The sequence below is a fragment of the Gadus chalcogrammus genome, chromosome 4 (assembly GCF_026213295.1).
Source record: "Gadus chalcogrammus isolate NIFS_2021 chromosome 4, NIFS_Gcha_1.0, whole genome shotgun sequence".
Taxonomy (NCBI): Eukaryota; Metazoa; Chordata; class Actinopteri; order Gadiformes; family Gadidae; genus Gadus; species Gadus chalcogrammus.
Genome location: NC_079415.1, coordinates 10,741,810 through 10,762,890, shown reverse-complemented (window position 1 = coordinate 10,762,890; position 21,081 = coordinate 10,741,810). Strand labels below are relative to the sequence as shown.

General features: G+C 44.1%; 2 protein-coding genes across 2 annotated transcripts; both read right to left on the bottom strand.

The window, feature by feature from the left end:
* Positions 1 to 402: 402 nt before the first annotated feature.
* On the bottom strand, positions 403 to 13,882 carry atp6v0a2a (ATPase H+ transporting V0 subunit a2a). Its single transcript, XM_056588734.1, has 21 exons — positions 13,441 to 13,882; positions 13,217 to 13,332; positions 12,829 to 12,907; positions 12,537 to 12,634; positions 9,888 to 10,025; positions 9,344 to 9,444; positions 9,090 to 9,216; positions 6,021 to 6,103; positions 5,618 to 5,711; positions 5,141 to 5,353; positions 4,894 to 5,044; positions 4,221 to 4,360; positions 3,984 to 4,141; positions 3,811 to 3,901; positions 3,602 to 3,720; positions 3,166 to 3,376; positions 2,769 to 2,888; positions 2,556 to 2,678; positions 2,308 to 2,425; positions 1,842 to 2,013; positions 403 to 1,415 (listed from the first exon to the last, which is right to left on the bottom strand). Exons 2-21 carry the CDS (start codon positions 13,325 to 13,327, stop codon positions 1,313 to 1,315), a joined length of 2,550 nt encoding a protein of 849 aa, XP_056444709.1. The 5' UTR covers positions 13,328 to 13,332; positions 13,441 to 13,882; the 3' UTR covers positions 403 to 1,312.
* Positions 13,883 to 14,197: 315 nt separating this feature from the next.
* On the bottom strand, positions 14,198 to 17,532 carry nfkbil1 (nuclear factor of kappa light polypeptide gene enhancer in B-cells inhibitor-like 1). Its single transcript, XM_056588735.1, has 4 exons — positions 17,147 to 17,532; positions 16,946 to 17,058; positions 16,530 to 16,641; positions 14,198 to 15,406 (listed from the first exon to the last, which is right to left on the bottom strand). The coding sequence occupies exons 1-4, from the start codon at positions 17,418 to 17,420 to the stop codon at positions 14,796 to 14,798; spliced, it is 1,110 nt and encodes a 369-aa protein (XP_056444710.1). The 5' UTR covers positions 17,421 to 17,532; the 3' UTR covers positions 14,198 to 14,795.
* Between the last annotated feature and the right edge of the window lie 3,549 nt (positions 17,533 to 21,081).

Here is a 21,081-nt window from a genome sequence, read left to right as displayed (position 1 = left end):
ATCAATCGAAGTCTGGGTTATCTGTAGAATATTGTTGACACTTCTGCAGCAGTTTTGTGAAATGTGGACGATATATCAAATGATTAGGTTGGGCAGTTATCTTCAAGGTTCTGAAAATGATGGACCAGTACGTGCCCTTTTTAAACTAAAATTGTCAACACGCTTAGCTTTTTCAACTATAGAGGAAACTGCCGTTATTCGGGTTAATAAATGCTTGTTTAATGCAGGTTTCATGCACCTTGTTAAGGCAACTTATATTGTGCTATGCATGCAATAAAATACAAATTGGTTTTGCATTTATTCCATTTTCTAATATATTTCCCAAAATGCGCCAACAGCTGCTCAGAACAGAAATCATACAATCAAGCAAGATGAAATAACTTAATTTATAATTTTGCGCTAATGCTTTATTTGCTGGCATATATCTCAAAAGTAACACATTAAAATGGTTAAAATATGATTATTCTCATACAGGAAACACGATTTAAATAAATATACCAAATGAGTAGTGTGATAATAAAAGGATGGCCTTCTGGCCATTTCCTCGCAAGCATTACCGGGGGCTTTAAAATATGCTTAAAACCTTTAAATAAGTTATCAGTAATAAGTAGCTGTTAAACAGTTAAAAGTATTTTCATTTGGCATCATCACAGTCAGTGAAGACTTTATTTTGTACAATCATCTCTGCATTATTTAAAAAGTGCTCTATGGCAATATGCTTTCACAAAACGTTACGTTGTAATACGTTGACATATTGACCAGTGTAGCTGATGGCCCCCTACAGCTGGTCAGTGTAGGGACCCCAGCAGGGATCTCTGTGAATAACACCAATCCGTTTGGCACTAAAAATGCTTGGTGTGATCTTCTGTGCATTTTGTTTACATTCTTATTTTTCACTTCACATTGCAATGGATTATTATTCACCTTAAATGACAATGTCATAAATAATACAAACAGCACGAGGAGAATAGCAGGTTTCAACTTGCCAAATAGCAGGAAAATGTGTTGCCTCTAGTTATGTCCCATTTCCAAAAACTAAAATAGAAAACCAATGTAATAGATTGAGATGTGTGAAGCCCCCTGAGCCAAACCGGGGGTCTGCTGAAAATAGTGGCGTTAACGTAAGCCAGGTAGTGCAGCCGGGATGTCGGGGAGGTGTCATGGTAATAAAAAGCTGCTACGACAGTGGGTTTCAGTCCATAGTAAATGTTGTCATTATCACAGTGGGAATTGTTCCAGCGTTCAGCATGGTTCCGGGACACCGGTCGTCCCCGCCGCTCTCATAGAGGACATCGGACGTGTTTAGGTTTGCCTACATCAGGCCGTCTTGCTCAAAAATGGACGGCATGAGGGAGAAGTCAAACGGGATGAACTTGACACCCGTACCGCGGTAAAATTTGTTCTGGAACTCAACCCTGGGAAGAAAAAGGTATCGTGAGAATGTTTCTGAAACAATTGGAAAAAATATTTTTGTGTATCTAGAGCTACTCTGGTAGAAACGGTATCCCCCAGGGATTAATGAAGTCCAGGTCCAGTCCTTATAAAATAATACATTAATAAATAAAATGGATGTACACATAAAGAATGAGTGTAAATGCTCTTTCTCGAGCCAGTAAGTGCGTGACTGATTCAGTGAGTGACTGAGTGGGTGCACAATTGAGTGAGAGTGTGTGACTGAGTGAGCGAGTGTGTGACTGATTGAGGGAGTGACTGAGTGAGCGGGTGAGTGAGTGTGTGACTGATTGAGGGAGTGACTGAGTGAGCGGGTGAGCGAGTGTGTGACTGATTGAGGGAGTGACTGAGTGAGCGGGTGAGCGAGTGTGTGGCTGAGTGAGACCCACCAGTGGAGGCGCAGGGCGTGTAGGAAGGCGGAGAGACCCTCCATCACTAGGAGGATGGACACGGTGAGCGTGGCGAAGAGCCCAAACACCGGCACTAGCGCTATCACGCCCAGCTTGGAGGTGAACCTCAGGCCCAGACGCATCACCATGCCCCACAGGACCTCCGACAGCTCTGAAACAGGGTGTCCAAATGGGTTTTCCAGAGTGACTTACTGAGGATTCTGATCATTAAGGAGCAGGGTCCCGACAGGTAGACTTCAGACACTTGGAATCAAACCCAGAACCTTTCAGTTCGGGGTCCAACACCCTAACCACTAGACTGTCCACACACACGCACACGTTGATTGAAGCATGCGTGTCCAAACACACAAAACCAAGGAGAAAATAGGAGGCCTGACCGACTGAAAGACGAAACTGATCACGGTGGCGCTGCAACTGTACAGCCCCCACTAGCGATTGTACTTACGAGCGTGGGCCAAGCTCAGAGCCCAAAGACGCAGGTATGAGGCAGTGTTGGAAATGCAGCCCAGGCAGTACTCTATGGTATGGATGGACTGGTGGAGAATCACGTCAGCAAAGTCAAACTAGAAGACAAAAGTAGCAACAAGGAGTCAGTGAAGACATTAGAAGCCCAACTCCATGGACACAGACCCTAACCCTCAAGACATTCGAGTCGTGTTGCCAGGTGGCCGGTAGAAGTCCGCAGGTGCTGACCTGTTTGGGCGTGGCGGCGGCCTCTCTGCTAGGCAGCTCCTCTATTCCCTCCTCTTCATCTTCGTCATATTGTGGCGTCGGGGCGCCGTCTTCCTCGCTTGCACGTCTCACCCTTTCATAGCCCTGCGATGGGAGGGGGGGAGCCATGTCATCGGTGTTCCCGTGCGGGCTCAGCAAAGAGGAGATCAGAGGTTGTACACAGCATAAGCTCACCCTGTGTCTCCTCAGCCCTTTCCCACCGCGGTACAGCCAGTAGAAGAAGAGCGGTTTCCCTAGCAACAGCACGGGAACCGACATCACGGCAACGCACACCAGGAAGACCTGTAGCCCTTTCTATAGGAGACACATAAACACTCACTTTGAACTGAACGCACGGATCATGTCCCTTCCCGCCCCCTTTCTATGTTTCTCTACCATCAAAATGATAACGCAGTGTGGATTAATGGGATTGACAGGAAAGACCAATTCTTAAAATTGTTATTTTTATATTCTTGTGTTTCTTGAGTATTTCTTAAATTACAGCCCTTACAATCGTACCTACAGCACCGTTGACAAACACACCACAGCACTACTCTGTCGACAGAGGACCCTTCGACCGAGCGACGCCTACCTGTCCCGGGTAGAGAGGACTGACGTCGGCGTCCTGCATGAGGAACATGTTGATGAAGTGGATGAGGATGCTGGGAGCCGTGCGAGAGTCCGGGGCCCCGAAGGCCAGCCACTTGTAGAGGATCATGAACACCAGGTAGCCAAAGAGACACAGCAGGAAGAGCAGCTCAGGGAGGAACACCAGGTACACGTTGTAGCGCTGCCGGAAGTGTCTGCAGGGCGGACACAAGAGATAGAGGAGATAAGTGTCTATATAACAGACCACAGAGATAGAGGAGATAAGCATCTACAGGACAGACACCAGAGATACAGGAGATAAGTGTCTACAGGACAGACACCAGAGATAGAGGAGATAAGTGTCTACAGGACAGACACCAGAGATAGAGGAGATAAGTGTCTACAGGACAGACACCAGAGATAAGCGTCTTCATACTCACAAGTGGTTGAAAACACTGAGCACCACTCCGAAGGTCATGTGCACGACCCCGATTATGACGGACATCTTCATCTTGTAGGAGTTCAGGAAGGACAAACGATTCACCGCCATGTTCCAAATCTGGTCGAATATTGTGAAGAAACATTTATCAAAGATAGTTGGTAACAGTAAGTCAACGTTACGTGATAGGACGGGAGATGATGGACTCACGGGGTCAATGCCAAACGGGTAGGGCCCGATAAACACGCCACTGATGTTGGGATCCAGAGTCAGCAGACTGTTGGACTGGAGGCTTTCGTTCCTGCAACACGTCGGAAAACATTCATAGATAGCATCTGCATTTACATGTGTGTCTGGGTGCTCCACGTGTGTCCGTCACTCACGTCCACTGGTGGCTGGTGAACATGGCCTTGACACTCCACCCCGAGCCGAAGATGTTGAGGGACTTGGAGAAGCAGTCGTTGTAGATGAGGCCGGTGTACACCGAGAACAACCCCATCAGGAGAATGATGTAGCGGCCCGCGAAGAACGTGTTCCAGATCTGTCAAGAGATTGATTAAATACGGATATAGATCTCACGATGCACGTTTGTGTGAATGGGATCTCCAGTAGGTTCCTACTTCGTTATCGGAGCGTTTCTTCTTCTGGTTCTTCTCCGTCAGCACCATCCACAGGGCGAAGAGGGTCATGACCAGCCCGTGGCCAAGGTCCCCGAACATCACCGCGAACAGGAAGGGGAAGGTGATGATCGTGTACGGAGCTGCCAATCAGAGAAAGGGATTAGGGAAACACGTTCTGCTCTGCTCGTCTGAACTCAAGGCCGATTGGTCAGAGTTGCGGGGCTGTTGACACTGAGAATAATTGAAATCCCTTTTAGCTCGTTTTATTGTCAATCAAATGTGTCAAGCATGTGGCCCCTTGGACAGTCATCAATGAGAGCAGAGTTAGGGAGGGCAATGACACCATCAAATATAGACCAATTATGTACACACGGTCATCCTAATATCTTGATAAATTATAATCGATCTGTAAATGATACACACAGTAACACCATTATCCATCTACAATCACAGGCCAGTTATAGATAGCTGATCCTCTATCAACGGCAGGTCGTTTAATAACATAAATACAGATAATAAATTCCTGAGCTCCTAGAGACACCTGTGTGTGTGTGTGTGTGTGTGTGTGTGTGTGTGTGTGTGTGTGTGTGTGTGTGTGTGTGTGTGTGTGTGTGTGTGTGTGTGTGTGTGTGTGTGTGTGTGTGTGTGTGTGTGTGTGTGTGTGTGTGTTTACCTGGGCTGGCCTCTCTGTAGTCCCCCACACCGTAGGCCTCCACGATGCTCTGGAACCCGCAGGTGAACTTGTTGGTCCTCAGCATGGTGGGGGGCGTGTCGTTGCTCGGGATGCGGTTGACAAACGACGGCACCGTGGCCTCCCCTTTCCTCTGGAAGCACACCACCAAAGGATATGCAACATGAACTTCACGTCATCCGGTGAAGTGGGGTGTGTGAGTGAGCGTCGTTGAAGGCTCTGCGCTCACCGAGCCTTCCTCCAGCGCCCCCCGCAGGTTGGCCAGGTCACTGACGGGGCACCACACCTCGGCGATCAGACACTTGTTGGTGACGTCGAAGCTGCACAGGTTGAGGATGTGGTAGATGGCCTTCATCTTCTTCACCTGCACCACCCAGGAGAAGGCCGACTCCGAGGACTTCTGCAGAACCTGCCTCAGGTAGTCCTCGGTGCGATGCAGCACCTGCACACAACCGTTACAGTTTATTATTTACCAGACTTTACCCTGTTTATTATGATTCTATACTAGGACATAGTATTTAACCTTTTTGATTATGAATCTATACTATGACATAGTATTCAACCTTTTTATTCAGAATCTTTAAAATGACATAGTATTAACTGTTTAATAGTATTAGCCTGTTGCCAGGCTCAGGGATACATAGAGAACACACATGGGATCGAAACCCAGATCCCTTCAGCCCCTTTCGGTTTGTGGAAGTCCTACATTGTTGAGATCTTGGATGCGTGTCCTTAGGCTGTCCATCACGTCCGCCCGCTCTTCATCATTCTCCGGGTGGGGGTACAGATGACAGTGGTAGCTGAGGAGAGAAGAAGACCACGTATGGACACGTTTTGAGACAAACTACATCATGTTTTAGATGTATTGCATCATGGTTTTACATGTGATGAATACTTCATGTGTTAGATGTATTGCATCATGTTTTTACACGTTATAAATAAAAAATGTACCTGTCCTACATCTACAACATAATATTTAACATTTACCACACCATGTATTAACATGTACAACATGTAATAAATACATGTTGTACATGTAGTGCATCATGTTGGGCTTTGGCAACGCATCAAAGAAGAATCTGTTAATATCTTTAAAAATGTAGACTCACCAATCACAGATCTTCTGAACCTTCTGCCCAATCTGGTCGCCCCAGAAGGAGATTAGAAACACTACACTTTTGTTGATCTCACCCTAAAATAAAAATAATAGGAGGTTGTAAAAGGAGTTGCCATTGTAACTACTCCAGACCCACTTCTCTAATAAGAAGGTTTGACTCATGTGACCGATGTAGGCCAGGCAGCCACTGTGTTCCACTTTAAAGCGGTTAGAAGGAGCCACTGTAGAATAGAACGGCAGCACAATACATCAGATTAAGCCTCTTTAACAAATGCAAAGAATCACATTATGAAGACACTGCCTTAATTACACTTAAATGCCGTGTTGCAGGGTTTCTTTTCCAACGAATTTGTGCAATTTACTTGTTGGTAATAAAGATTTAAACTGTTATCCATTATATTTAATGTTGTTAGGTATCACTAAACGGAATGTAATACGAAAAAGTAGGTCCTATTTTAGCGGTTTGCTATTGAATCTCATTTCCCCCCAGAATGCATTGCATGACGTCATGTTTGGGAGACACGAACAAAAGCCGCATTGAGACCCTTGAGAGTAGAGACTAGTAAGAGTGTTCAGCAGATTATACAGATACATAGATAAATACATAGATATTATATATAGTTAGTATATGCTACACATGAACCTCCTAAAATGGCGCAATTTGATTGGTTTTCTATCTCGGGATATTGGGCAATATCCCATGATTGACATCTCAAACTCGATATTCTTTTCATCGCAAAATGTCCGCTAATAAAAAACAAATACATTTGTGCATGTGTTCAATGTACATGTGTCTGGTCGTATTAGCTGTAGATTGATGGTTAGATAGTGTCACACCCCGATCGGTCATGCTTGCAGGCACTCATTTGCAAGTGCACTGATTGTGTGTCCGATAGGCTATACCTGCCATTTATTCAGTTGATTGCCCTTCTAAGTGCGCCAGATTGGTGCCAATTATTGTCGTGTTTGCATTGTAATGCACAACCTTGCCCCTCCTTGTTATGAATCAACGTGCATCCAAACAACTTTAGCCAATGCAGCCTCCTGTGTTGCTTTAAAATATATAGCATATCAGATTATCAAAAAATATTAAGTGTCATCATGTAGGCTAAATACTAATTGTCTTGCATCAATGAAATATTGTAATGTTACAGACCTACTGCAAAATGTATATGGGTATTGCGCATCAATTGGGAGATGGGGACCCCCGAATATTGACGGCTATTTCACACACTGGCTAAAATAAAGCTTAGAAATAGAGACTAGGCAGAGAGGTTGTTACTGGAGCTAGTAGGCTACCATCAAAACGTGCGATAACTAATCGGAAATCTGATTACAAAGTCGGGGGTACGATTTAATTAGGGATTATCTGGGCGGGGATTTCACAGGTGGGACTGGCAAGGTAGCTCATTATGCCTTCTATTTCTAGATCTTCTGACTAAGTTTACCGGTACTTATCTGAACGACATAATCGCTGTCACTAGATATAAAGAAAACGTTGACTTTCACTCTGTGCTATTCACTGACAGTAAAAATAAATAAAAGTGTCTTTATTGTATGCACTGCTGTTCATTGACTAGCTCCAGCACTCGTTGCTGCGTTGCTAAATGATAGCAACTCTCCACTCATTCTCCTCTGACCATGCATTTAATTGGCCTTGACCGCCATCAGTTATCGGCAATTCCTCATTCGCCCTCTCACATCTGACAGGTTCAAAATTATACTGCTGTGGGCCATCATACATGTTATTTGTGGTTACATGCCACCTCTTAGACGCCATAGTTCTAGTACTAGTTTGAGGCTACCTTCCACCACGTTTCCCCAACGTGACGTCATAGCCGAATGGCGTTAGAAAACACCCGTTACTGCCAAAAACGACAAAAACGTTGGACTTTAAAGGTGCCATTGCATGAAAATCTCACTTTGAGGTTCTCTAACATAAATATGAGTTCCCCAAGCCTGCCTATGGTCCCCAAGTGGCTAAAACTTGCGTTCGGTGTAAAACGAGAACTACGTGTTCTGCTCGCCTTTGAAAAAAACGGAGGCTCAAGCGCGCTGATTTGGAATGTGGTTTCCTATGTCGTCACACTGCAGTAAGCTCCTCCCCTTACTCTGCCTGGCCTGCCCAGAGACTTCTACAACGAGACTCGTAGTGGGGGTTATCTCAGCCAAAGATGAGAATGAATTGGGGGAAAGGAACTTTGGCTTTGACTCCCTCAAGAACATGAATCACGACATGGAGGAGAAAGGGATTGTTGGCGGCGAATGTCTCCCGCTTGAGCCCCGCTTCCTGCTGCCGAGGGACCACCGCCTCGGCGCTGCAGGAGGCGGAGGTGCCTAAGCGCTGCCCGGCAACAATCCCTTTCTCCTCCTTGTCGCGGTTCAGTCTACTTCACATTGATGTGGACGTGGAAGAACCAGGAACATCGGAGAACCCAACGCGGGTTGAGATTCATAATATCGGCTCACACAGCTTTTGGCCGTGATAATATATATTATATGATATAGATATCTACCGGTATGTAGGCTATATGATATTATTTAGCTATAGAGCTCCAGGACTCCCGTGTGTTCTGGAACATTTACAGAACACGGCTAAAGGCTGTGTGCGCTTCGCCATTGCGATACATCCACTGTAAACAGAGCGCATGGTACCGTGGCAGCAAGCTGCTCAGGGCCACACCCCGACCCTGATCCTTGACCCGCCTCGCTCCTCCTCATTTGCATTATAGCTACAGACACCAAAACAGCGCATTTGGGGGAAGCTCAATGTGCGACTGGCTCGGAGTGGCTGCTACTCTGCTCCACGGCTGAATTTCGGGAACGTCTTTGAATACTGTGTTAGTGGCCCACAAATACCTATACTAAAGCATCCATAAAATAGCATGTCATGGCACCTTTAACACTATTTTGGAGACATTTTATAAATGAAATACATATTTTGAGTGCTTTATGTACCCACTAATCAAAACTTCCGGTTAACCTGCACGTAGGCCTTTGAGCCCCTTGGGTAACAGATAAAAGACATCAAAGGAGCATTGTCCTGCACCGGTGAACTCACAGTGTCCAGGTCAGCCAGACTCTCGTCCACTTCTGTGTAGCTCAGGATGGTGTAGCCTTTACACACTCTCCACAGCATTCGCTCAAACGCCTCCACCTTCCCTCTATGGATCAGACCCGATACAAACCTACAAGCCATGGAGAGGTTAACAATTTAGCCAGGAATTCAAACGCCATTCGTTAATACGACACACCAGCCACTGGGCTGAGAGCCCTTGTGTGAAAGCTGTGTATGTGGACGATGTTAAGGATCACCCCAGCTTGGCCCCCAGTCTCTGCATGCCGGTGCAGCCGGTCCCTGCTGGGTCGGTCTCCAGTGTGGGGAACTCTTCATACTGGGGCCCCAGGGCTTCGTGCTGTAGGCAAAGGAATGACGCGTTCATTTTTAAATGAAAAAACACATTTTTACAAATATTTTTTTTTTTTATAACAATGCATGTTGCAGAATGACTCATTTTTGTTAATGGAAAACCGTCGATAAATAAAAACGAGATTGTAAAGAAAAACAAAATTTATGTAAATCAGTAGGATTACGCAAAGAGTGATCCGGGAGAATGCAAATTAGGTCTAACGAAAAACATTTTGTAACCCGCCAGAAAGTGTCCTTGCTAAGGGATATCCAAGTAGGCTTCGGAATGGCAATCTTATAATAATCCCTCATACATAATTCATTGCACGTTCGAATAATATTATAGAACAATAATTCTGGACAAGGACCAATGGCGAGAAATTATGCATATAGAAAATAGTATCAACCAAGTGCATTCAGAGGAGGAATGAGTCCCCCATTATCACTCACCCTGGAGCGGCTGTGGGTGAAGGTGCGTGTGATCCTCAACATGTGTGTGTACTCGGTCAGCTCCAGGCGGTTCCTCTGCAGCTTCTCCTTGTTCCTCGCCACCTCGCTCAGCTCCATCTCCAACCTCTGGAGCTGCTCCTACAGGGGACATCATACGGTGACGTCACACAGTGACCACTAAAGACAACGCCATACAGTGAGCACTAGAGTTTACACCATACAGTGACCACTAAAGACAACGCCATACAGTGAGCACTAGTTTACACCATACGGGGACCATTAGAGGTTAACAGTGATATCCTCAGGTTACACCATACAGTGACCACTAGAGGTTACATCATACAGTGACCACTAGAGGTTACATCATACAGTGACCACTAGAGGTTACACCATACAGTGACCACTAGAGGTTACACCATACAGTGACCACTAGAGGTTACACCATACAGTGATCACTAGAGGTTAAATCATACAATGATCACTAGAGGTTACACCATACAGTGATCACTAGAGGTTAAATCATACAATGATCACTAGAGGTTACATCATACAGTGATCACTAGAGGTTACATCTTACAGTGATCACTAGAGGTTACACCATACAGTGATCACTAGAGGTTACACCATACAGTGATCACTAGAGGTTACACCATACAGTGATCACTAGAGGTTACACCATACAGTGATCACTAGAGGTTAAATCATACAATGATCACTAGAGGTTACATCATACAGTGATCACTAGAGGTTACATCTTACAGTGATCACTAGAGGTTACACCATACAGTGATCACTAGAGGTTACACCATACAGTGATCACTAGAGGTTACACCATACAGTGATCACTAGAGGTTACACTAACAGTAAGCACTAGAGGTTACACCATACAGTGACGACTAGAGGTTACTCTAACAGTGACCACTAGACCAGGGGTTTCCAACACGTCGGGCAGGTTTCAGTAGCTCGCCTGATAGGTTGACCGACTGAGTTGTTAAAAAAATAACATAAATATATTTTTTTATTATTATCATTATTTTATTTTTTTAAATGCACCTCATCTCACTTGCGTTCACATATATCTCACATTGGTGTCTCACCCCCTCCAATTAAAAAAATAACAGGCCTATCAACTACGAATAAAAAGCAAATGTATGAGTGACGTTGTATGCTCACTAAGCTAAATTGAGGAGTTTGGTGGTATTAAGAAGACTGAAAGGACCCCACTCAGGATTGATTGCACTGTCCAAGGCCGACCCGGACTTTCCTAAAATTGTGAACTATCACTGCATCATTCACCAGCAGGCTATATGGGCCAAAGTCATGAGATTTGATCATGTCATGACACCTGTCATTAAGATCATCAACTCCATTCGCGCAAAGGCCAAGCAGCACAGAAGCTTCAAACTGCTCCTCCAGGAACTGTCTGCTGAATACGGTGATCTCCTCCTCCAAACTGAGGTGAGGTGGCTGAGCCGAGAAAAAATACTGCATCGCTTCTGCTCATTGCTGAACGAAATCAAGGCTTTCATGGAGTCAAGAGAGGAGGACACTACACTTTTGTCTGATGCTGAGTGGCTGCTTGATCTTGCGTTCCTGACAGACATGACTGAGAAACTCAATCAGTTCAACACCCACAAGGTAAAGACCGAACAATTTGGATGTCAATAAATATTGTGACCTCATGTCAAAGCTAGGCCAGGAGTTTGAGGATAGGTTCAAGGATTTTGATAAGCTGGAGCCATGTGTGGCATTCATTGCCAACCCATTCATGGAGGTAGACATCACAGAGATTTCAGAAAAGATGGCTGAACTGTTCACTGTCAATCCTGTGGAGATGGAGGTTATAAATCTCCAGAATCATGTTCAGTTTAAGTCTCAGCAACACTCACAACATTTCTAGAGCCCTGTAGACCCAGCAAACTATAAGAACATTCACCAAGCAGCACTTAAAATGTCTGCTTTATTTGGTTCGACATACCTTTGTGAAGCTGCTTTTTCTGACATGAATGTCATTAAATCTAAATTCAGAACAAGACTGACAGATGAACATTTAAATGACTGTATTAGAGTGAACCTGAGTGCATACACTCCAGCACACCCCTCTATGGTGGACTCCATGCAGTGCCAGTCATCTCACTAACTTTTAAAAAGAGTGAGTGAACTTATGTCCCATGTGTACGATAAGATGCTTGTAAGGTGGTGATAATGGACCTTGAACTTTGTGGCCTATAATAAGAGGTGTACAATGGTAATGTTTCCTTTGACATTGATGTGAATTTTCAGAGATGTGAAAAAGTGTAATGTTTCCTTGGACCTTGATTTGAATTTTCAGTGATGTATATGAAAAAGTTCAATGTTTTCTTGGACCTTTAATGTGGAATTATTTTTGATAAGCATTGGGTATTGCAATTTCACACATGTACAAACAGAAGCTTAAGTCAGTTGATGTAAATAAATACAAGCGATGTGATGCAAGTAGCTCTCGGCCAATACATTTTTTTCTAAGTAACTCTCAGTTGAAAAAAGGTTGGAGAGCCCTGCACTAGACGTTACACCATACAGTGAACACTTGGTGCTGTAGCCTACTATGATCTCTAGGGGTCATTAGTGTAGACTACCCTGATCTAGGGGTCGTTCCGAGTAGCCTACCATTATCTCCAGTACTGCTTTAGGTGGAGGGGCGGCTGGACTCGCTTCCTCTTCTGGAACAGCGATACTAGCTTTACGAATCTCCCTCAAAAGGTATCCTGTCCAACAGAAAGATAACATTATGTTTATTATTATAACAGATTGATAAAATATCTGATGAGGTACTATAGCATGCATGCGAATAGATATATATCCATACCAAACATGTATTTTCACAACAACTCGATTTTATAGGCAACAAATGAGCTGTTGTTTAGACATTTGTTTTACTTGATCCATCCTCTCATCTTACCCAGGATTCTCTCCATCTCCTCACACCTTTTAATTTCACTGACGAAGCGGCGCTGGAAGGAGCTGACGCTGGGATTCAGCTGAAACAATAGTCGATATTATCAATAATACATGAATAGATTAGTCAGGCGGGGACAGTAAACCATAGCATAGCAATTGTAACGTTAGCAGCTATTTTTAAAAAATGTAGTATGCCCAATTATCTCCCATTGGAGGACGAACTTTTACTTCGTTCATTATTTCGCTGCATCCGCCAATTAACACGTGCGCCCTGTCACAGACAAGTCAGGTGTTCGTTGCCGTTAAGGCACATGATGCTATTGTAGGAACCACCCAGTTGACCAGGCTTTATTGGTTTACAGTATTCTTTGTACAGTTCAGGTACTTACATCACGAAACTCCACGAGTCCCATCTCGCCGAGTTCACTTATGCAGTCGTATTCGGAGCCAGACTGCAGAAACAATTGGGCCAAGCACATCTCCTCACTTCTGAACACCATCTTATCTGCAGACAAACACCTTCACTCCCGGGCCTTAAAGTGGAGCTCTTCTACTCCGAAGACGAACGCTTTGTTGTCACAAATGCAAAGAGCTAGCTACATAATAACCTTACCACGAATTCAAATGTTTACACGTGAATCAATTAAATTGCCCGCGGATTAACTGAAGTCCATTAAATAATAAAAAACGAAGCTGTCTCGCGCGCGCAGACTAAACCTCGCTCCCGTACAGCCCATATGGGTTTACAATCTGTTTATTGTCTGCTGAATATAGTGAAAACAAAGCGAATCATCCCCGATGCACCTTCTCCATTGACCGAGCTCCGAGAAAGGCGTCATCATAAAGCACCTGTCTCCGGGACGGTAGGCCTACAACGCAGCCTGAATGAACCTCAGTAGTGTAAATACCGAATGGCAAAAGCACAATACGCCGATATAACTAAGCTGTAACGCGGAACTACAAATAGAGGCCTATCGCGTTACAATAAATATGGATAATTTGAAGACAGGCTGCGGCCTTCATTCGCTCTCAGCCGGCGGCAGAATGGACAGATTGGGTCTCCGGGTTGCCAGATTTTTTTATTGTCTGTAAGTGTAGACGTGTGAGTGTGACTTTTTGAATAATAGCCTACAACTCCGCGAAAGATTATTGTTAAGTAGGCGGCCTATATAGTCAACAGCACAATACATTTTAACCTGCGGGACATTGAAAGGTAGGCGTGTATTGAAATAAATAGCAGTTGCCTTTTTTGTCCTTTGACGTTAAGCAATTTACACGTAAAATAAATCAATGCAAATCGAATACATATAAAGGAAAATATTTAACAACGGTTATTATCTAACAATAACCTTTATTGAAAAACGCAGGCCTACTGTTGCCATGCAATTTCGGTAGCGCTACCCACATAAACAAACCACATCATGTAGTGTGCGGACGATACAAAGAGGGATATTCAAAAATCTGGCAACCTGCGCATCGCTTTTTCAGGACTAGCGGCTGTTTTTTGTGGCGATTCATCTCTTCCAATCGAACTGTATAAAAAAAAAGCATGTTTGCAATAGTGTCTAAACCATGTATTCTTATAATATATGCAGTCACAATTAGAAGACATTGTTATTTTATGGTAAAAAATCTACAAATACGACACGTTGTGCAAATGCATTTCAATGCACTGAAACTGTCCAGCTGAAGGAAATATCTACACAAATTTGACATTTAAAAATGGTTAACCAAATCATTTTAACTTAAAATTGTATATCACAATACTTTTAAAGAAATGGAACAGAGGTAGTATTTTTTAATTCAAGATTGAAAGAATGATGAATCATGACAACAAGTCAAAAAATAATTGCCACGTTCCAAATGCTCTCTGACCATTTTTTCTGTCTTCAGGGACGCAGGTGAATCTTGCGTCTCCCTCTTCTATGGCACGATCTCGTCTGACCTCCTTCCCCTTCCTCGTTCCCCCTAGTCCCTCAGAGTCTGCGCCAGTCTGTTGAGCTCCTGCGAGAGAGCCGTGACCGTGTCCAGGATCTTCTTCCGGTCCGTCTCCTGCAGCCGCGAGCCGCACCGCTGGGCGAACCTGTCCGGGTGCCACAGCGTCTGCTGCCTCTTCAGCAGCTTCCGGAAGGTGGGCAGGTCCGTGCGGTCGGCCCCGGTCAGCATCACCTCCAGCATGTCCGCCACCGTGCCTCGGGGGGCCGGCCAGGGGATGTCCCCGTAGCCCAGCTTAGCACTGGGGGTCCGGGCGGTGGCGGTGGCGCTGGCCCCAGCCCCGCTCTTGAAGGTCTCCTCGCACTTCTTGTCGTAGCGGCGCTTCTTGGCCAGGCGGGTCTCCTCCTCCTTGCGCTTGGCCCGGGCCAGGTACTCCTCGTGCTCCTTCTGCAGCTTCTCGTGCAGCGCCTTGTAGGCTTGCTCCTCTTCCTCCTTCTCCTTGCTGCTCTTCCCCCTCTTCCGGCTGGAGCCCGAGGCGGCTAGCCTCTGAGCCTCTGCGTTCTTTTTCTCGAAATACTCGTTCCTGATTTGGTCGGCCCAGTCTCCGAAGTCCTCCTCTTCGTCGTCGAGGGCCAGGTTATCGGCTGCAAGGCAATGATTATTCAGCGTTTATTCAGTTATGAATGCGTTATTAAGTATGTATTCAGTGATTGAGGTATAATTACAGTCAATTCAGCCATAAATGTGTGTATTATCCGGGGTTGAATCAGTTATACATGGATAATTCAGGGTTTATTTGTTTATGAATGGATCATTAATTGGAGTTATATCTAGGGGTGTAACGTTACACGTATTTGTACCGAACCGTCACGGTACAGGCACTTCTGGGTGGTTACAGAGGTGGACCGCGGTGCGTAAATGTAGCGTACGTACATAGCCTTAATATGGCGTATGTAAAGGCTTGTTTTGCGATGCAGAATTTAAAACTTGAAGTCCGAGTTTCCCCCGGACCGTTTAGCCAAAGTGTACTACTCCGACTCCGTAATCTGACTCCGTAACTACGGAGACCCCTCAAGCATTCGCAGTCCGTCCCGATCGATCTTATATGCTTACTACAAACCATGTAAGCAGTGTTGTATTAAAGTTCCAAAGCTTTTCAAATCGTATTTGTTTTATTTTGGTCCTTAATGTGCAAAGTAAACAATGTACGAAGTAAATAAGTTGCAAAGTCAAACCGGAGAAGTGAGTCCGGAAATGATTTTGTTAGAGCACCAATCACAGGCCTTGCCGTCTCCGTTGCGTCGACGGATAGTTAAAAAATATTGGATGCGTGTGTTGCGCAGGTATGTTACAGAGAGGATCTCCGACAGGTTCTCCGACTACAGAGAGGGCTCTCTGTGTCTACGTACAGCACTTTAACATGCACACGCATTCGAAAGGCACCATCAAGGTGTTACTATCACCGTTGCTGTGAAAATAAAACGAGCTGTGCAAACCCAGCTCAAGACACTATTTCAACAACCCCTGTCTGGGAATTCAGAACGGGCAAATGCCATAGCCAATTCTATTGGTGTTTTCATTGCTGCTGATCTACGGCCATTCTCCGTTATTGACAAACAAGCAGTTGTTTAAAATTTTCCCCATAACTATGAACCGTACTGTCCTGTACCGTACCGTGACTTCAAAACCAAGGTACTTTGCGAACCGTGACTTTTGTGTACCGTTACACCCCTACTAATAACAGTACCAAGTAAAAGTTAAAAGTACCTTCATATACGCCAAAGCTTTCATAGAAGTCGTTTTCACATTCTCCAAAGAGCTTCTCTCTCCACTCCTTCTCCGGGTCAGCCACAGGCTGCTGGCTCTTGCTGGGCCTGGGCTGATAAGAAGCACTCATACATGTCAACATTTCAATCTGAACATCAAACAGAAGTAACAACTTATTCCAGAAAGCATTTTACAACGTGAAACCTTTTTGATTAGTTGTGCCTCCTAGTCCAGATGAAAACAAAGATGTACAACACACACTGTTTGGCCAAATATCCAGGTTTAGTGAGTCGGCTACATGTGCATGAATCATTTCATTTCGATTTGAAGGGTAATATCAAACAACATACTACAGCACATCTACAGAACAGGCGCGACTTTGGTACCATCATGATGATATCAAAACGTAGGCCAACCTGGTCATCTTTCATCCACTGCAGGAGGTCCTCCGGTGTGACGCCAGCAGAGTTCGGTGCTTGCATCGCTTCAGGGCAGCTGTTCCGCAGAGGGATAACAAGGTCCTCATAAGCTGAGGAGACAAACACAAGACATAGGTTAGAGGTCTGTCTGGTCCCCTGCAGACTTCAGGATCAAAGAATATCACCAGGGGCTTTCACCTGTTCGTCCATGTTTAAGCGCTCTGTTGGCCGCTATATGTAATACTGTGTCTCCTTTACGGTCCTTACGAAGGACTTCAGCCCCATGCTTCAGTAAGAGCCGCAGGACCAAGTCGTCCCCCCGCGAACAAGACACATGCAACGGTGTTCTCTCTTTTTTGCCTTGAGAGAAATTAACATCGACGTCTTTATGCTTCCGCAAATATGACTTCAGCTTCAAGAAACTACCTGCCTCGACGTATTTCAAAACTCGTTTTTGTGTATGGGATAACATTATGCGTTTCAAGTTTTGTCTGAATAGCTATGACAACAAGAACAAGGGCAAAATCATATAAAATCCTAAGGGAATAACTACACAGCCGCACAACAACCGACATCACTCATTTGGTGCGTCCCCGTTTTGCTTCCGCTGGGAAGGGCTTGAGAGACATCGGTTCCGCTACAGCACCACGCTAAACCCGCCAGCAGATGTCAGTATTTTCTTGTGAGAAAAACATTGTAATATTGGTGTGTTCCAGATGCCTCGGACACCATCCTTACGAGTTGCAAGTGGGGGAATCACCCAGCTTTCTTGCTGCATTCACGGAGGCACGCCCCCTTTTTGTCAGCCCCACTCGGAATTGTGAGAGTATACCGAGTTCAGTGAGGACCAGGGGCGGATCTAGAAAAATATTCATGGGGTGGCAAGAGGGGGACAGGAGATTTTGAGGGGTGGCACCCTCTGGCAGAAGGATATACAGTATGCGGATTTAATTAAAGCCATATCAATCAATATTTACTTGGAAAGCCCCCACATTTAGATATTTTGACTCAATAACATTATATTTAATTTATTGTGGGATGAGTAAAGCCTTACATTTAAACATAAAAGGTTTCAGACAAAATTTAATAAATTATTACTGAATAATTACAAAATCAACAAACACCTGCACTATTACACCAGCAGGGGCATGGGGCTAAAAATATATGCAAAGAGAGCTGCAATATGTACTTTAGTTAACAATAAGTTGGCATTGGTCCATGAGATATTCCTATCAGATGTCAATCATCAGTCCAACTTGAGTGCAAATATCACTTTATTCACCGATTCCAATAATTTACATACAATGCCACCCTCAAAGTGCGGTGACATAGAATAACTCCCAAAGTAGAGTGTATTACCTGCATGCTTGGAAGAGCCAAATGGGGATTCAGGGGAAGTGCTATCAAAGATTTCCCTCTCTTTCTTCTTTTCTATCTTTAATTTCTAAGTATTTAAGACCTTTTGGGTTTACCTTATTTATTTTTTTGCTCTTGATGTGAAGCTTGTTTTATTATTAATTATTGATGACTTATATTGGTTTATCAAAGTTCAGAAAGGTGTGCAACCAAGTAGATTAGAGATTGCCATTTGTAAATAATTTACAGAAGATGACTTGCATTTTGTTGTCCAAGTAATGGTTACTTGGTTCAATGACAATAAAGTTTAATGTAATCAAATCGAATGACTGTTGATACAAAAGGAGGCACATGAAGTTAACAGTCAGGAAAACCAGCTGAGTGTAGAAGGGTTTTTGTTTGTTAGCGCGTCTTTAGCACGGATTGCAATTCTTATTGCAGCCTGCAGGGTTATGCGAGAAACATACGGAGGGACGCGGTCGTTGAGCTCCGCCGCCCCACATTGCATGACACGTTAAACTCAACTAGAATTGCCACCATCAATTTGATATCAACAGAACAAAAATAGTCGGAAAGCCTACAGAAACTGTAGATAGTTAATGTGACAATCACATTATTAAAAATAAACTTGGAGCAATGATTTACTGAGGAACTATTTTTTTGGGAGAATGCTTTTGTTTCACCTAACGATACGTGTCTCCACGAACGAGACGTGTCTCACCTAATGATACTTGTCTCACCTAACGATACGTGTCTCACCTGACGATACGGGTATGACCTAACGATACTTGTCTCACCTAACGATACTTGTCTCATGGGGTGGCAAGAGGGGGACAGGAGATTTTGAGGGGTGGCACCCTCTGGCAGAAGGATATACAGTATGCGGATTTAATTAAAGCCATATCAATCAATATTTACTTGGAAAGCCCCCACATTTAGATATTTTGACTCGATAACATTATATTTAATTTATTGTGGGATGAGTAAAGCCTTACATTTAAACATAAAAGGTTTCAGACAAAATTTAATAAATTATTACTGAATAATTACAAAATCAACAAACACCTGCACTATTAGGCTACACCAGCAGGGGCATGGGGCTAAAAATATATGCAAAGAGAGCTGCAATATGTACTTTAGTTAACAATAAGTTGGCATTGGTCCATGAGATATTCCTATCAGATGTCAATCATCAGTCCAACTTGAGTGCAAATATCACTTTATTCACCGATTCCAATAATTTACATACAATGCCACCCTCAAAGTGCGGTGACATAGAATAACTCCCAAAGTAGAGTGTATTACCTGCATGCTTGGAAGAGCCAAATGGGGATTCAGGGGAAGTGCTATCAAAGATTTCCCTCTCTTTCTTCTTTTCTATCTTTAATTTCTAAGTATTTAAGACCTTTTGGGTTTACCTTATTATTTTTTTTGCTCTTGATGTGAAGCTTGTTTTATTATTAATTATTGATGACTTATATTGGTTTATCAAAGTTCAGACAGGTGTGCAACCAAGTAGATTAGAGATTGCCATTTGTAAATAATTTACAGAAGATGACTTGCATTTTGTTGTCCAAGTAATGGTTACTTGGTTCAATGACAATAGTTTAATGTAATCAAATCGAATGACTGTTGATACAAAAGGAGGCACATGAAGTTAACAGTCAGGAAAACCAGCTGAGTGTAGAAGGGTTTTTGTTTGTTAGCGCGTCTTTAGCACGGATTGCAATTCTTATTGCAGCCTGCAGGGTTATGCGAGAAACATACGGAGGGACGCGGTCGTTGAGCTCCGCCGCCCCACATTGCATGACACGTTAAACTCAACTAGAATTGCCACCATCAATTTGATATCAACAGAACAAAAATAGTCGGAAAGCCTACAGAAACTGTAGATAGTTAATGTGACAATCACATTATTAAAAATAAACTTGGAGCAATGATTTACTGAGGAACTATTTTTTTGCAGGGAATTCTCCGCCCCACCTGCCCATACGGCACGCGCCTGCTATGCAGCTATAAGGCATTCCAATCTTAACTTAAGTCTTTAACTATGAGGTTTCTGTAATACACAGCCCTGCTCAAGAATGTAGTCTCTCTGGCGCGCCGCTTGCTTCGTTCGTTTGGAGGACTCTCCAAACGGGGGGGCAGGCGGGATGGGGCAATATTTCCTGGTTGCATTCACTTGCAGTCGGACTTTGAAACTCGCTTTTGTAAATGTCTTGTAAAAGCAAAAAAAAAAAAAAAAAAATGAATTTTGCGCTGCCAACTGGGGTGGCAGCTGGGGTGGCAAGGCTTTTTTTAGGGTGGCAGTTGCCACCCCATGCCACCCCAGTAGATCCGCCCCTGGTGAGGACCACAAAAACAACAACGGCGGCTCTAGAATCTTTAGGCCCTGTCCACACTAACCCGGGTAAATATAAAAACATACATTCGCATTGAAAACACTATCGTTTTCATATCGTTTCGGAATGTTTTGCATCCACGTTCCACACTGACATGATTTGACATGAACAGCTTTTGTCATGGTTACGTGACTCCCGCCACGCCTCTCTGTTTATATTACAGGCGCCTGATCAGCTGTAATAGTTGCAGTTGATTAGCTGGCTAATCATTTTCACTCACAAGCAAAAACATGATTCAAGCCAAAAGTACAAAGGCAAGTTTTCTTTGTATCGTTCACGATACACGCAGCATCAACGCAGCAACAAAGTGTAAATAACAATGGATCCCGAGTTCCTTTACTAGGCATTATGATGGCGGTCCTGCGTAGTGCAGAG

What these genes read in the sequence shown, in the direction of transcription:
- atp6v0a2a (XM_056588734.1), bottom strand. Translation starts at nt 13,327, where the DNA reads ATGGTGTTCAGAAGTGAGGAGATGTGCTTGGCCCAATTGTTTCTGCAG. An exon ending in GGAGATGGAGAGAATCCTGG is followed by an intron (nt 12,635 to 12,828) that starts GTAAGATGAGAG and finishes TCTGTTGGACAG; the next exon opens with GATACCTTTTGAGGGAGATT. An exon ending in CACGCCCTGCGCCTCCACTG is followed by an intron (nt 1,416 to 1,841) that starts GTGGGTCTCACT and finishes TTTTCTTCCCAG; the next exon opens with GGTTGAGTTCCAGAACAAAT.
- nfkbil1 (XM_056588735.1), bottom strand. Translation starts at nt 17,420, where the DNA reads ATGTTATCCCATACACAAAAACGAGTTTTGAAATACGTCGAGGCAGGT. An exon ending in GCTTAAACATGGACGAACAG is followed by an intron (nt 17,059 to 17,146) that starts GTGAAAGCCCCT and finishes TTGTCTCCTCAG; the next exon opens with CTTATGAGGACCTTGTTATC. An exon ending in AAGCTTTGGCGTATATGAAG is followed by an intron (nt 15,407 to 16,529) that starts GTACTTTTAACT and finishes ATTGCCTTGCAG; the next exon opens with CCGATAACCTGGCCCTCGAC.